This window comes from Aethalodelphis obliquidens, unplaced genomic scaffold, assembly GCF_003676395.1.
Source record: "Aethalodelphis obliquidens isolate GAN/ISIS:26980383/991018 unplaced genomic scaffold, ASM367639v1 scaffold71, whole genome shotgun sequence".
In the NCBI taxonomy this organism is placed as follows: domain Eukaryota; kingdom Metazoa; phylum Chordata; class Mammalia; order Artiodactyla; family Delphinidae; genus Aethalodelphis; species Aethalodelphis obliquidens.
The window spans coordinates 633,200-648,502 of NW_020838015.1; the positions used below are offsets into that span (position 1 = coordinate 633,200).

At 46.1% G+C, this 15,303-nt stretch overlaps 1 protein-coding gene across 3 annotated transcripts in view; it reads right to left on the reverse strand.

Annotated features, from left to right (window-relative positions):
- Positions 1-15,303, reverse strand: part of SRPX (sushi repeat containing protein X-linked) — a 101,857-nt gene that overhangs the window by 30,003 nt on the left and 56,551 nt on the right. For 2 of the 3 annotated variants that reach the window (XM_027091472.1, XM_027091473.1), the window contains 4 exons: positions 8,069-8,195; positions 4,517-4,638; positions 3,611-3,790; positions 1,996-2,129 (listed from right to left, as the gene is read on the reverse strand). In XM_027091472.1, coding sequence (XP_026947273.1) covers positions 1,996-2,129; positions 3,611-3,790; positions 4,517-4,638; positions 8,069-8,195 — 563 coding nt within the window. The remainder of the gene's footprint in view (positions 1-1,995; positions 2,130-3,610; positions 3,791-4,516; positions 4,639-8,068; positions 8,196-15,303) is intronic. The other variant, XM_027091474.1, reaches the window with a different exon arrangement.

Below are 15,303 nucleotides of genomic sequence, written 5' to 3' on the forward strand. Positions count from 1 at the left end.
TTTAGCAAGTACCTGAAGGAATAGGATAGACTAGGGCAGGGGTCAGCCAACATTTTCTGTAAAGGGCCAGATAGTAAAGGTTTTAGGTTTCATGGGGCTGGATGGTCTCTGTCCTAACTACTCAGCGGTGCCTTTGTGGTGCTAAAGCAGCCACAGAGAATATGCACAAACGCGTGAGCCTCGGCTGTGCTTCAATAAAGTTTTACTTACAAAAGCCATAGTTTGCCAAACAGAGGAAAAGCAAGTTGTCTGGCTTTTTCATTTTTCCATGGAACTAAGAAGAGGTCAGGGGACTTCCCTGGTGGCAGAGTGGTTGGGAATCCGCCTGCCAGTGCAGGGGACACAGGTTAGATCCCTGGGCCAGGAAGATCCCACATGCCGCAGAGCAACTAAGCCTGTGCACCACAACTAGTGAGCCTGCGCTCTAGAGCCCTCGAGCCACAACTGCTGAAGCCCGTGTGCCCTAGAGCCCACGCACCACAACTACTGAGCCCACACACTGCAACTACTGAGCCCATGCACTGCAACTACTGAAGCCCACATGCTCTAGGGCCCGCGTGCCGCAACTACTGAGCCTGCATGCTGCAACTACTGAAGCCTGCGTGCCTAAAGCCTGTGTTCCGCAAGAAGAGAAGCTACCACAATGAGAAGCCCGCGCACTGCAACAAAGAGTAGCCCCTGCTCACCACAACTAGAGAAAAGCCCGCATGCAGCAACGAATTTCCAATGCAGCCAAAAGAAAAAAAAAAAAGAGAGAGGGAAAGAAAAGGTCAGGAAATGTATGGTTGTGAAATAGAGCCTGCAAGGCCAATTTCCCACACAATGGAGTGGTGCGGGCTTGTGCTAACCAAAGAGCAACTCCCTAGCCGGGATGAGGCGACACAAGGTGGACGTCAGGTGGCAGGGATTGGGGTTAAAGATGAGATGAATTGGGTTCCTATCAAAGGAGCCCAAAATGTTTTATATGGCTCTTCAGAGTTCATGGGAAGTCCAAGTACATGGGGAGAATAAACAAAGTTTTATCATTATTCATTGTCTTAATGCTGAAATGAGAAGTTAAATTGTAGCCTTTGATTAAACCAAGATTGTTCTAAAAACCTAGTTCTATTCACTGTAATACATGAATGAAACATTCCTCCCAAAATGTGCAGCACCGTGTCCATGACCCAGCATAACATCCTACCTCTTTAGCATTCAATCAGACTGGCCACTCTTATTGACAACACACTTCAGGACAGAAATCAAACAAGTTCTAATTCAATCCTTTCAGTTTCTAGCTTGTTTGGTTTTTTCCCCAAAAGACACTGGTTGCCTCATTCTGTAGCTACAAAACTTACACAGCTAAAAAGGGCACATTCCCTAGCAAAGCGCCCCCCATCAAACTTTGAAGTTCTTAGGAATCACCTGAAGGTCTTGTTAAAATGTAGTTTCTGATCCAGCAGGTCTGGGATGGGGGTCGAGAATTTGCATTTCTAACAAGCTCCCAGGTCATACTGACGCTGCTGGCTCACAGAGCACACCTGGAGAACCGCTTCTCTAAAGGATGGTTATCCCTCTCTGAGGAGCTCCCTGAGAGCTGGGGAAGCTCCCTGCAGCAGGATGTGGGGCCCGAGGGCTCCTAGACCCCTCTCATCCCTCGAGCCAGCCTTTAGGGCCAACAACTGCTGGATCGCCTCCCTCGCAGTCATATCCTGGACGGGTTCAGCAAAGACAATTTGCTCTTTGGCTGAACCTGGACAGCATGTCAATTAGGCTTATTAGTGAAGACGACCAAACCTCATTAGTTGGAAAACGATTGGGTTAGCTCTGGGGAGTCAATGTTAATTAGGTTACGCCCCAGAGCCAGAAATGAATGGGGGAGTTCTGAAGTGCCGGTTCCTGAAGCTCACGGGAAATGGATGAGGCACTGAATCTGGCCTTTGCTTTTAATGAAATGACTGGGCCCTTCCTGTGCAGAGGTCTCCCTCCCGCCTTGGCCCTGCTGCAAGGACTCACCTGCAGCATCCCCAGCTGCAGCCGGTAGAGGAGGTTTCGGGCTGTGGGCGTGGACACGATGAGCAGTCGTCTTTTCTCATAAAACTGATCCAGAAGCGCAGCGGCTGTTCTGACGCCGACATTGACGTTCATGGCTGTAATCAGAAATGGCCAGACAGGTCAGAAACTCTCTACTGGTTCTGGCTCAACACAGCCTGTGATGAGACACAGAACCATATGTGTAAGAAGTAAACCCTGAGATAAAGATTCAACTAGAAGTATTAGTTTATTCGGGAGGTGGTCCCAAGGAGCACTGGGTTGGGGAGTGGGGAAGCGTGTTAGTTTCCTCTCGCTGCTATCACTCGTCACCACAAACCCCGCGGCTCAACAAACACACATTCTCTTACAATCCTGGCGGTCCGAAGTTTGGGACGGGTTTCACTGGGGTAAAGGCGAGGTTGTTGGCTCGTAGCCTTTCCCCCACCTTCAAAGCCAGCAGCACAGCATCTTCCAGCCTCTCTCCTCTCCGACCTCCGCTCCCCTCGTCGTTTTCTCTGACTCTGAGAGCACGTCTGCCTCCCTCTTATAAGGACGCTTGTGATTGCATTGAGCCCACCTGGTTAATCCACGCTCTTCTCCCCATCTCAAAATCCTTAACTTAATTACATCTTCACAGTGCCTTCTGCTACGTAACCTAATATATTCACAGGTTCTGGGGATGAGGATGTGGGTATTTGTGCTAGGCCTGGGGGGTGGGCATTCCTCTCCTGCCTCAGGAAATGAGACAGGGAAGGAAAGAGGGATGTTCTTTGTACTTTGATGTATGAAGTTGAAGAGCCTCAGGCATTTAGCTGAGGTATGTGTCTGTGTCTCTCTGTCTCTGTCTCTCAGCTAACTCTGAATGGCTGGGATTAAAGGGAAAGCATAAAGATGAGAAAGTACCAGGAAACGAGAAAACAGTGAAGTATAGAAATAAAAGACATGTCTGGAATTTCCTGGCCAGCCCAAATTTCACACTATGATCACTACCCAGCCCAATCTGTGTTCCTCAGTAATAACTGACAGGTATTGAGAGTTTACCCTGTGCCAGGCCCCGCTCAGTTCCACTGTTGAATAGATGACCTCATTTAATACTTACAACCACTCCAGGAGTGGGCAAAGTATTATCCTCCTCCTTTGACATTGGGAGGAAAGATTCCAAATGCCCAAGGTCTGCGGGACTTTCCAGCCAGTGCTGCAAAGCAGGCATTCTATCATCTGTGCGCAGCAGTGTACTGGCTTTGTAAAAAAGATCCTTACATTTGTAGAAGGGAGGAACAAGGGTACAGACTGTGCTGATTCATAGTGCCGCTGATTCATAATGGGCTCTGGGCTCCCACCTCCAGCTTCCTCCTTACAGGACATGAGCGAGAAATCAGAAGATAGGCAGAGGCACAGGAGGAGGGCAGGCGAGGTGGGCTGCCCGGGGATCCGAGGACTGTTTTCACCCATCCGATGAAGAGGGCTGGCACCGAACCTTTCACGGTATACAGAACGAAGCCCTCCCTCCTCCCTGTACTGGAAATCTGGGCCAAAGGGTCTTCAGGGTCTGCTGCTGGCTGGAGAGAGGGCTCGTACCTGCACTGTACCCTCGTACCTGCACAGGTGGGCTCTGTGCCAGACCAGGCCAGGTTGGACTGACACACTCGGGCAGGGCTCCCCTGGAGCTCGTAGCCTCCGATGCAGGAGAATTCACAGGTGGCCCCGTAATTATCGCCGTCGCTGGAGCACTTCATGTAGCCATTCTCTGGGGCGTTGAGTTTGCCGCAGCGTCTGACTGTGTGGGACACAAGCCCAGAGGGGGCTCAGTGCTGAGCTCCCCGCCACAAAGTAACCAGGGAAGGGGAGGGTTCAGAAGCACCAGAAAACGAGCGAGGGGGCAGGCATGGGGGCAGGCATAGCTCTCTGGCCAGTGGGTGGGCCTTGGGATGGTCATTGTTCATACTAACAAGACCACTGAGATGAACTGATTTAGCCCCCTGTGTTCTAGATGAGGAGGTTGAACTCAGAAGAATAAGGAGGAAGGATGGTTAGTTAAGTAACTGCCCATTGAGGCATAAAATAAACCTTTTTTTTCAGGTAGACCAAGAGTTCTAGAACACCAAGAACATGGTCTCCTGGTGACCCCAGCTGGGGCGGGGGGTTCTCCTAACGTCCTTCATATCAGTAGAAGGACTTACAGGCTTTAGCTGGTCACCGAAGCCCAGGGGTGGAAAAGTTATTGAATAATACTCTTCTGGGACAGCCAGCTGTGGGCTCACGTGAGACAAACTCACTGCTCTCTCGGACTCCTTCAATCTGCCAGCACTGGACCTCATCCGGATCGGAATTGTGAAATTCAGGCATTAAGATAGCACCCTTCCCCTAGCCTCATGATCAGAGGCGAATCCAGAGCTGGCTAGTCTCCCTCTGGCAGTGGCCACTCACAGAGGGTTCTTGCTTAAGGCTCTGTTTCCCTTTGTTCTTATAAGGAGAGAAAAAAGCCAAGAACCAGTCATCTTACCTCTTACTTTAACTCGAAATTTGCAAATGCCCTTGTTCTCAGCTCTGTCGTACACTGTGTATTGGATCTTGTGGTCTCCTTCTGGAAAATGTGAGCCTGGGGGTAGGCCTTTTAGGATAACACTTAAAGGGGGAAAAAAAATCAGAAACACCAAAGATGATCATTGTAGGCCTAACAACAACTGGGCCGTGATGGGCGTAATGATCAAAGAGGGGCATCACGGGCATTTGTTGAGTACCCATTCTGCCCAAGATACAGAGACTCCAAGGGACAGCCATTAGACCAGTTTTACTACTTGAATTCTCAAAGAATAGAATTTCCTGAGCTTTACTCTGTTTTGGAAGAGCGGTTTGAGACCAGAAAAATGGAAGTCCCCAATTCCTGGGAAGTTCAGATTTATTTTTCTCGTTGGAATGTAAACAGAGGATGGGGGATGCTCAGAACCCAGGGCCCAACTCTTCCTTCCTTTGTTCCAAGGGGGACCTGCATTGCCTCCCTGTTGGGAGAATGAAGGAATTTTCTGTGAGGAAAATCATTTGAGAGGGAAGTCCAAGCACTCATTGGCAACTTGGGCCTGCAGGGGGCGCTAGAACTTTCTCTGCTTTTTCTATCTGGGTGGAGACCTTTCCTGAGCAAACGGCAAGTTCACTGTGATTCCTTGGTGATCCTAATAATAATAATAACTTAAGTTATTATTATTAATAATAAGTTATTATTATTATTGTTCTTTGCACGTACATAAACCTTATACATGTCAGGCATGGTTCTAGGCATTTTACATATATTAGTTTATTTAATCCTCACAACAACCCCATGAGGTAGGCATTATTATCCCCATTTCACAGATGAGGAAATTGAGGCACCAAAAGATCAAGGAACTTGCCCAAGGTCACACAGCATGGGTGACTCCTGCATCTTTCTTCTTGGTTGTCTGATAAGAACATCAGTAGGTACAACATGATCAAATGCCAGGTTTTGTTTGTTTTTCAATAGATAATTTCTCTTCTCTCTATACTTCTTAGAAATAATGAGAAATATTGGCTAATAACAGGCATGTGAAATTATCACTGTCACCATTGAGGAGAACCTTCCACATAGGTGGACAAGGTAGCTGTTTACTTGTAAAAGGGTGAAGTGAGGGGTGTTAGGAAAGTGCCAGAAATCCCACCATTAGAGACGCGTCACTTTGAACCTTAGATGCTTTAAGGTCCTCAAGAAGCACAATTTAAAAGCAGATGAACCTGAAAGGAATCAGACTTCCAATGTGAGTGGCTGCTCACCTCTTGGAGACACTCTTTCATCTGACATGCAAATAACAGTCATAAGGAGTAACTAAGGGAGCTCACAGGAAGCACTTGTCTCAGTGCCTGACACTAGAACCTTCCCTCCTAGAAGGGGACTATATAACAGGAGCTTCCAAAACACATGGGGAAGAGAAATGTCAGAGAAGCAAGGAGGCCAAGCAAGAGCTGAAAAGGGGACAAGACGGCCTTCTCTGAACCCCTCCTTCTGCCCAAGGAAGCGTCCTGCTCCACGCCTCCGCCGGCTCTGAGCTGTAGAGCTCAGGAAGCCGACAGCTGCTCTGAACAGAGGCGTCGGGGCTACTAAGACGCGCCTTCAAAATGTCACATTTCTGGGCTTCCCTGGTGGTGCAGTGGTTGAGAGTCTGCCTGCCGATGCAGGGGACGTGGGTTCGTGCCCCGGTCCGGGAAGATCCCACATGCCGCAGAGCGGCTGGGCTCGTGAGCCATGGCCGCTGAGCCTGCGCGTCCGGAGCCTGTGCTCCGCAACGGGAGAGGCCACAACAGTGAGAGGCCCGTGTACCGCAAAAAAAAAAAAAAAAAAGTCACATTTCTAACCATAACACACAGGTTACCCACAGACATGCCAAGGTGAATATCCTTGTTTGATAGAGTCATCTGATGACCTGATATTGTGTGTTTATTATACCAGATTTCAATAGCGATCACAGTTGTGAAAAAAATGTAAGAACCTATTATGGGCTAGGGGTTAGCCAGGCATTGTGCTGGGTCCCAAAAGATTCAACAATAGTTAAAACCCAATCCCTGATTCTATCAACTGTGATTTATTTTTTCATCCCAATTGCCTAAAGTTTCTCCTTAGGGGTTTGTGACATGTGTATACAACAACAAATAAATACTTTTCTTAATACTCAAAGTTTATCTTTGAGGAGTTACAAGGGGAAACATAACAATTATGATCTAAGCTAGATGGTGCACAGGGAGATCATTATCAGGCTGCAGGAACAAAATGTCCTGCTAAGGGTGAGAGACTCAGGCTCTTGCTAGTAGAAGATGTTCTATTATGGCTAATAATTGCTTTAAAACATTTCCTCTTGCCCAGCCTGGGTTGACAGGATTCTAGAAAGTCTTTCCCTGCTGTATGGCTCACCAGGGGGTAAGTCAGAGGTATTCTTTGCCCACAGATGGAAACTCGGTAAGGAGGTCTAGCAGGACGGTGAACTTTAAAGCATGGATGTGAACGTGCTGACATGAAGTAGTGGCCTTCAGGGAAGGTGGGGGCCCAGCAAATAGCCGCAGGGGCATAGGCCCATATGCTAGATTAGAACAACATGTGGCTGAACTTCACCGAAGGGAACCACCCATTTTTAAAAACATTTGGGATGTATCTCAAACTACTCATGCAGTTGGTCCTGGAGAATGGGGGAAAGGAAGAAGGCAGAAGACCCCGTCTCTTTTTTCTTTCTTTCTTTCTTTTTTTTGCGGTACGCGGGCCTCTCACTGTTGTGGCCTCTCCCGTTGCGGAGCACAGGCTCCGGACGCGCAGGCTCAGCGGCCATGGCTCACGGGCCCAGCTGCTCCGCGGCATGTGGGATCCTCCCAGACCGGGACACGAACCTGTGTCCCCTGCATCGGCAGGTGGAGTCTCAACCACTGCGCCACCAGGGAAGCCCCCGTCTCTTTTTTTTTTTTAAGCTGCTTCTTTAAGTGTTTAATGTGGTTGCAAGTTTTAAAAAATAAAAATCAAATGTTTTGAAAGAAGCAGGTGCCAAAACACAAGGGATAGACTCACAGAGCACAAGGGGGGCAACATCGGGCTCCACCTGGGAGACACAGAGGTTCCCAGTGAGGTGGTGGCTTAGGAAGGTCTGGGGAGGGGCCCCTGGCAGGCAATGGGGGTGAGTCTATCCCTGAATTTACCAGTTGGCTTCCTCTTCCTCCTTCCGTCTCTTCTCCTCCCTTCTTCCCACCACCCCATCGTCTTACTTCCTTTCTTTCCTTTAACAGATATTTACTGAGTACCAACTATGTGCTAGGCATGGTTCTGGGCATTAGGGATATGGCAGCGAACATACTGTAGTGGAGACAGGCAATAAACAAATACGAAAGTGAAAAATATAGTATGTCGGACGGTGAAGAAAAATAAAGAAATGAATGAGGAATGGCTGAAAGAGTGCTGTACTGAGTCTGAAAGCATAAGTTGACCAGCATAGATACACTTCCTGACTCTGGGTAGTGAATGTCTCACATAAAAGAGGCAGCATCATTCCAGCTGCCAAGTTGCACTTACTCAGTGAGAATGCCATCTGCTGTGTCTCTTCCCTCAGGGGTCTCCCAGGACACCCGAACTGTCAATTTATTGGGTTCCGCAATGCGTTCCTTCACACTTGGGCACTTGATTCTAGGAGGTTCTATATCTGCAAACAGAACCAGAATATTCTCGCCATCAGCAGGGAATATCTCATCAACCTGGGGTTCAACACCCAGCATTTGACATGCCCAAAGGTCTAGGTGCTCCCCACTTTTGAAGGGTTTCTTCACCCCTCTGTATTTCTCTTCCCTCCCTTCATCTTGCCCCTTCTTGCCTGCTGAGTTTTAAAGATTGAGTACTCACCTGTGCATTGCTAAACCTGCAATCAGCTGGCCTTGCTAGGTGTCTCGTGGGGTAATTTATTAGCTACAGCAACTTCTTCCCCAGACTTCCAAACTCTGCCTGCTGACTTGGCAATATGGCAGTTACTCAACTAGAAGTCATTCAGCCATTGTGAGTCCCTCCCGCTTTAAAGACAGCGTCACAGGAGACTAGAGAAAGGTGCCTTAGGTATCATCTAGTTCCATTCAATTCAAGGCAACAAATCTTTAGTGAGTACCTGCCTTCCCCAAGGCATCATTCTAACTGCTGGGTTTGGGCAGGCACAAAGGCAAGAGAACCATGTACTTCTCAGAGAGTCTACAGTCTGTCGGGGGATTATGTTACCATATGTGAACTATGACACGAGGTATAAAATGACACTGCCCCAGGCTACATAAAAGTAAATGCTATAGGGACTTCCCTGGTGGCGCAGTGGTTAAGAATCTGCCTGCCAATGCAGGAGACACGGGTTCGAGCCCTAGTCGGGGAAGATCCCACATGCCGCAGAGCAACTAAGCCCATGCGCCACAACTACTGAAGCCCGCGCGCCTAGAGCCCGTGCTCCACAACAAGAGAAGCCACCGCAATGAGAAGCCCACGCACCACAATGAAAAGTAGCCCCCGCTCACCACAACTAGAGAAAGCCTGTGCACAGCAACGAAGACCCAACGCAGCCAAAAAATAAATAAATTTATTTATTTACTTATTTTAAAAAAAGTAAATGCTATGGAGGCTTAAAAGAATTACCCAATGCTCTCATTTTACAGATATGGAAACTGAGGCTCAGAGTGATTTATTTAAGGCCAGGCATGTAAATAATGATAATGTGAATTATAGCCCAAATTAGAGCACTTACCCCTGGAACCAGCTCTCTCTCTCCTGGCTATGTCTATCCCCAACATACTCCTCGATATCTTAAACAATGATCTGTCTGGGTCCACTCTCCCCTCCACTGCCACTGGACCACACCTATGGTTTTGTATTTCGGGACAGCAGTTTTACCTTGGTTCTGACCCTCCAAAGACCTCCCAAAGTTCCCCAAATAGTTTCCCTACCTGGTAATAGAATTTCTGCCCCCTCACTAAGGATGGGCTGATAATGAGGGCTAGAAATAAATGAGATGTCAATTTCTTACTCCCTTAGATTTCATCTTATTATAGCTAAAGTGAAATCAGAAGAAGGGGGAATTCAAACTTTGGCAAATTCTACTGGATGATTCTGAATAGGTAGAGAATGTATTTAAAGAGGGCAGAGTAAATTAACGACATGTAGATTTGCATTGCTTTACATGTCAGCTGGTAATTATTTACATGCTACTACAGCCTGAATGAAAATGAAATGTCATTCGATTCTGAATTACAAACATCTTTGAGAGACTAAATGCACCAAGTAAAATCTTCATATACTTTCTCCTGTGTCTTGCCCAATAACTTCTCATTTAATTTAGGGTAAGAAATTATGAATAATTTGTTAAACAATTTTATCTTCAGCTATCCAAATTCATTTTCATTCTATGGCATGCTTCAATGGAGTGTGAATTTACAGCCCTAATACACTAATCCTAAATTGAATAACTACCATATTTTACTGAATCTAAGTCACTATCGATTGTGAGATGCATCCTAATTTCAGGGATAGTAAAATGTGAAAAAGAAATATGCTTCTTAGAATTGATAAAGTTTATAAATGTGATGGTGCAATGGAAGCTGCTTTAAATACATTAGAGGTGTCTATTTTCAGTTGATACATTTTTAAAAATAATCCCCCTTTTTCTGGTTTTACTATGATAGGTAATAGAAGACATACTTTACAATTCAGATGAACATTTCACAGCTTTGGGTGAATCAGGAAGACAAGTGTACAATACCTGCCCCCTGCTGGCCAAATACAGTTGGCAACCTCATAATAGAAGGCATATTTATTTTTTTAAAATTTAAAGCCGAAAGGGAGGGGCTGAGGAGAGGAGATAGATTTCACTGTAAAATTACTTAGTGTTACCAGATTTTCTTGGAGTGACATTGTCAGAGTGAAGAGATACTCTTACCCTCTGTGTCATGTAAACTAAACAGCTGGAGGATAGGCTGGGTTGTTTTCCCTATGAACTTGACATTGTCACTGAGCAAACAGCACTCCAAATTAGGTTATCTGGGTGAAGAGTCTCAGAGCTTCTGAAAGCCAGCTTCTGACAGCTAACAATGATCTGCTGAAACTGGCCTAATTTTTCAGAAGTGGTGATCCTCCAAGCCAGAAACAAGAAGAAATAAAGCACTAAAAATAACCCTCCTACCTGTCCACCCCAGACGGAGTACTATCCCTGCATTATTTCATTGAATTCTCGCCACCACCTACTAGACTAAGTACTGTTATTATCATCCCCATTTATAGTCTGGGAAGCATCTCCTCTCTTCTGGAATTTCTTTGTGGTCTGAGATTCTAAGCCATGATCGCATCTTTTTCAATTATTTTAATCAGCCGAACACTTCTGTATGTCTGCCTGCTGCTGACCTAGCATTTTCCTCCATCCTCTGCACACACATTCTTCCATGGTCGCCGGCTCCAGCTTCCCCTTACATCCTTTAAGAGCGGCAGCAGGACTGAACTCTGTTGCATCCTCCAGCATCATGGCCTCTCTTTCAGCTCAAGAGACCAGCTGGCCTGCCCTTCCCCAGATGCTCCAGGACTGAAGCCTATTATTATACAGCCATGGCCATCATTGCTTTTTCTAAGTTATTATAAATTTCCATGAATGAAATAAATGAAGTTACTATAGAAACATAATCATGATTCCTTGTTGAGTCAGGATGCCCCCAGAGCCAGTTATTGTGTGGCAACTGTGCAACTCTGCACAGAAAAGCCTGGCCTCTGCCCCACTCACTGGAGACATTTGACAAACTGTCTCCCTCCTCTGTGCTCTAGTTTCTTCTCTGCATATAAAAATATCAGAAACAAATATACTGCACTCTATCAACTACTGTTTATCTGAGAAGCTAAACTATATACCTGGGAATATTGAACACGTCTAACCAGGTAGGTGGTGGGTGGTAGGTAGTGGAAATAAGAAAGAGGGTGAAAAGGGCAATGTTCTGGCCAACAGATAACAAGGGAAAAAAACCCTTTAAACTAAGGTTATAAATTAACTGCATCCTAAAATGTTTGCTTAAATAATGTTTTCCAGTGGAGACCTGTGTTTGAACATGACTGTTAGAGGTATGAAGAATAGGTGCTTCAGAACATAACAGTAACTTGTGTCTGGGACTGCCTGACCTGGGGTGGGGATGCACGTTCTTCCCTCCCTCCACCTCATTCTAAGGCAAGGTGATATTCTTTTTTTTTTTTTTTTTTTTCACTGTTGTGGCCTCTCCCGCTGCGGAGCACAGGCTCCGGACGTGCAGGCTCAGCGGCCATGGCTCACGGGCCCAGCCGCTCCGCGGCACGTGGGATCTTCCCGGACCGGGGCACGAACCCGTGTCCCCTGCATCGGCAGGCAGACTCTCAACCACTGCGCCACCAGGGAAGCCCAAGGTGATATTCTTATCTCAAGAATGTAAAGGATCATCACAGCTGCTCACAGCAAGCAGACTCCATTTAATGCTCCTTTCCTCTCTGATGTCCTCCATAACTCATTCCAACTGGATTTATGTTTGGGAACTATCTTATACATTTTCTTTATTAAATACAACTGATTATTGCAATGAGAACCTCAATTTTTATGCAAATTGTTTCTATAAATACTTTTACCTATACGGTATATAATATGATTTTTTGTTGAATTTTAAATTTTATTTTATTGAAGTATAGTTGATTTACACCAACTGGCTTTTTAACTAATCTTTTTCCCCCTTCTTTTCTCCCTTGATCTTTTACACCAACTTCTTCTCAATGTGTACAGTCGATGTGTTCACCTGCTCTCCCATCTCCCTTCTTTTTTTAGCACAAAAGAAGTTTCCCCGGGCCTGTGGCCCTCCAGAATAAAGACTATATTTCCCAGGCTTGTCTGAAGTTAGGTGTGGCCATGGGATGGCTTCCACCAGTGGGTTGTCAGAAGAAGTGATGTGCTTTTCAAAAAGTATGTGTGGCTACCCCCGCTTCCACCCTGGTTTGAATGTCCCTGGGGTGGGGAGCCGGAACAGCATCTTCGACTGTGGGATGAAAGCTGCAAGTTGAGGATGGAAGGACAAATGACAAGGAGTTTGGGTCTAGGACGCTGCCCCGGACAAACATTTATACGAGAACAGAACTTCTATCTTGTTTAAGGCATTATGACTTTGCCTTGTTAACAGTACGTGAACTGGGATATAAGCAATCACACCTTTTTTTTTTTTCAAATTTGCTATGGCATCTTCCAAGATGTATATCACTAATGATTTCTAAGCTCTTATTTCTAACAAAGGATACTCTGGTGAATTTCCTGCAAAGATGGCCACCCATAATCCCCTTATATACATGCAGCTCCTCCTAGCAAGAGGTGGAGTCTGTTTCCCCTCCCTCTGAATCTGTGCCAGGCTTGTGACTTGCTTTGACTAATAGAATGCAGGGAAAGTGACCCTACGCCAGTCCCAGGTGTAGGCCCTTAAAGAGTCTGGCACCTTCGGCTGTTCACTATCTCAGAAGCCAGCTGCCATCTAAGGAAGTCCAACTATCTGACTGGACAGGCCATGTGGAGAAACTGAGAAATTATGAAGGGAGAGAGAAAGAGACTCAGTCAAATGCCAGCCAGTACAGCCGCCTCTGAGTGAGATGCCAGACATGGGAGTGAAGCCAACTTGGATCCTCCAGCCCCAATCAGGCACTTCAGCCATTACTATGTGGAACAGAGGTGAGCCGCCGAGCCCTGCCGAAATTCCCCAACCCAACAACTGACCACACAAAACTTAGTGGTTTCAAACAACCATGGTATTCTTCACGGTTGTTTGGATGGGGAATTTTGGCAGGTTGGTGATGGAGGAAGGAGGCAGTCATTTCCTGGGGCACAGGAAGAAAGAGCAGAGGCAGAACAAACCTGGACACGGAAAACTTGCCCCATTGCTTGCCTCCCCCAGCCAGAGTGTAATCCTTGCGGATGTCTCTGGAATGTGGTTCCATTTCTTTGGCACCATGAGGTATTAGAAAACTTTCCCCAATGGACAGAAGAGTCTAGAAGAGAAGCAAAGAACTCCACAATTAGAAGTCACTATCACCAGAAGCAAGATACCAAACTAAAAATTGCAACTTGTTGCAAAGCTGAAACTAGCTTCCTGAAAGTCTGCAAGAAAATGTGTATTTGTCAACCCAGGAAAAATTCAATATGAGTTAAGAGCATCTACAACAACGCACGGACACATTTATTCTTAGCCCCATGATATCTGTATCCTCAACTGAATCTCAGGAAATAATACCATTCAGCCCAGCAAACTTCCTTGTGGGTCATTGGGTCAACCCAGCTGTCAGATGATTGGGAGGCCAGAAACGTATTCCATCAATTTTCATATCTAAAATCACAGATTCTTTTTTATTCCAGACTTCCATTTGTGTTAACTCTCCAACTATTCTATTCTGTAGGAAATATAAAACAAGCAAAGAGTAATTCCAAAAACCAAGTTGGTCTGTATGTGGACCTTTGTTAAAAAAATGAAATGGGGCTCCCTGCATGTCCAAAGATACCTGCTCGGTTTTCATTGCCCATGGATTTTAAACTTACTTGAATTTTGGTCTCTTTCTCTTTTGGCCTAGGAAAAACTGTTGGTCTAAAGGACAAATCGTGTGTCTACTCAAAATCTGGTCTCTAGATGGGGCCTTGTAATTCTAACTGTCCATTGTTCTATCTAAATGCCAATGTAACCGAAATGAACTAAAAATGGAAAAAAGAAAAAAAAATCCCCCCAAACAATAGTTATTACATTCTATGGTTTACTTTTTTTTATATCAATGGAAGTTGCGGCTCTCTAAATATTTTACCCTCCTGCAATTTGCAGTATGTTGTTTCTCCCACACTGACTGATTTCTATCTATATCTGTTTCTGAAATAACCATGGATTTGAGCCCACTGCCAGAGTGTGGGCTGCCTAAGAGAATGAGTTTTAACTTGCGGTCCTTTCAAATTAGCCAGACCACAGAGTGAAAAGTGAAAAGACCACCACCTCAGAGTGAAAAGGAAGCCCAGTGTTCTCTCTTCCCTCCGGATCTGGAGGAGAACTGAGACGATTTCCTCAGCACTCAGTACAGCTCTGGCCCAGAGGCACTGTTCAAGGCTGTGTGGAAATCTGGGAAATGCTCGGCCACCATGTGTCAGCTCCTAAACTAGGCTGAGGCTCTGAGCTGTGCTCAAGGACCCCTGAGCCTTGCCAACACACAAACAAAGTCATTAAACAAATTTAATAATACATTTAAAGCCAAAAGTATCCATGACAGCCCTGCAGTAAAATTCACCGGGGACAAGCTCCAGCTTATCTGTCACAAAATCGAAGAAAGAATTGCCTGCTTGCTTTGTCCATTTCTCTCCTTTTCCTGGGAGCTCATTGCTCTCTTCTGGCTCACGGGTCCCCTTTTCACCATTACCCACCCCCCCTCACTGCGCGCACAAATTCCCCTTCCCCCAAAGATGCCTGAACCTTGCCCTGGCCCGCTCTAAGATAAATGCCCTGAAACTGGGGTTCATTTCTTAGTTCTTTCTCTCTCCCTCTGGGAAGTTTCCAGGCCCATCTGGTCTGGCTTAAGACATGCTTGTTGCTTTTTGCGAATAATCAGCATTTTCTTTCCACTGTTGCACACAATCTGGACATCTGAACAGTGTGATCCCTAGAAGATTCTGCCAAAGCTTGCTCAGCATGAAGATGTGTATCTCCTCCCATCCCATCACCTCTGGCCCTTCCAATGTGAGGAAGGAGAGAGTCCAAAATGGGGGGGAGGGCTTGTTT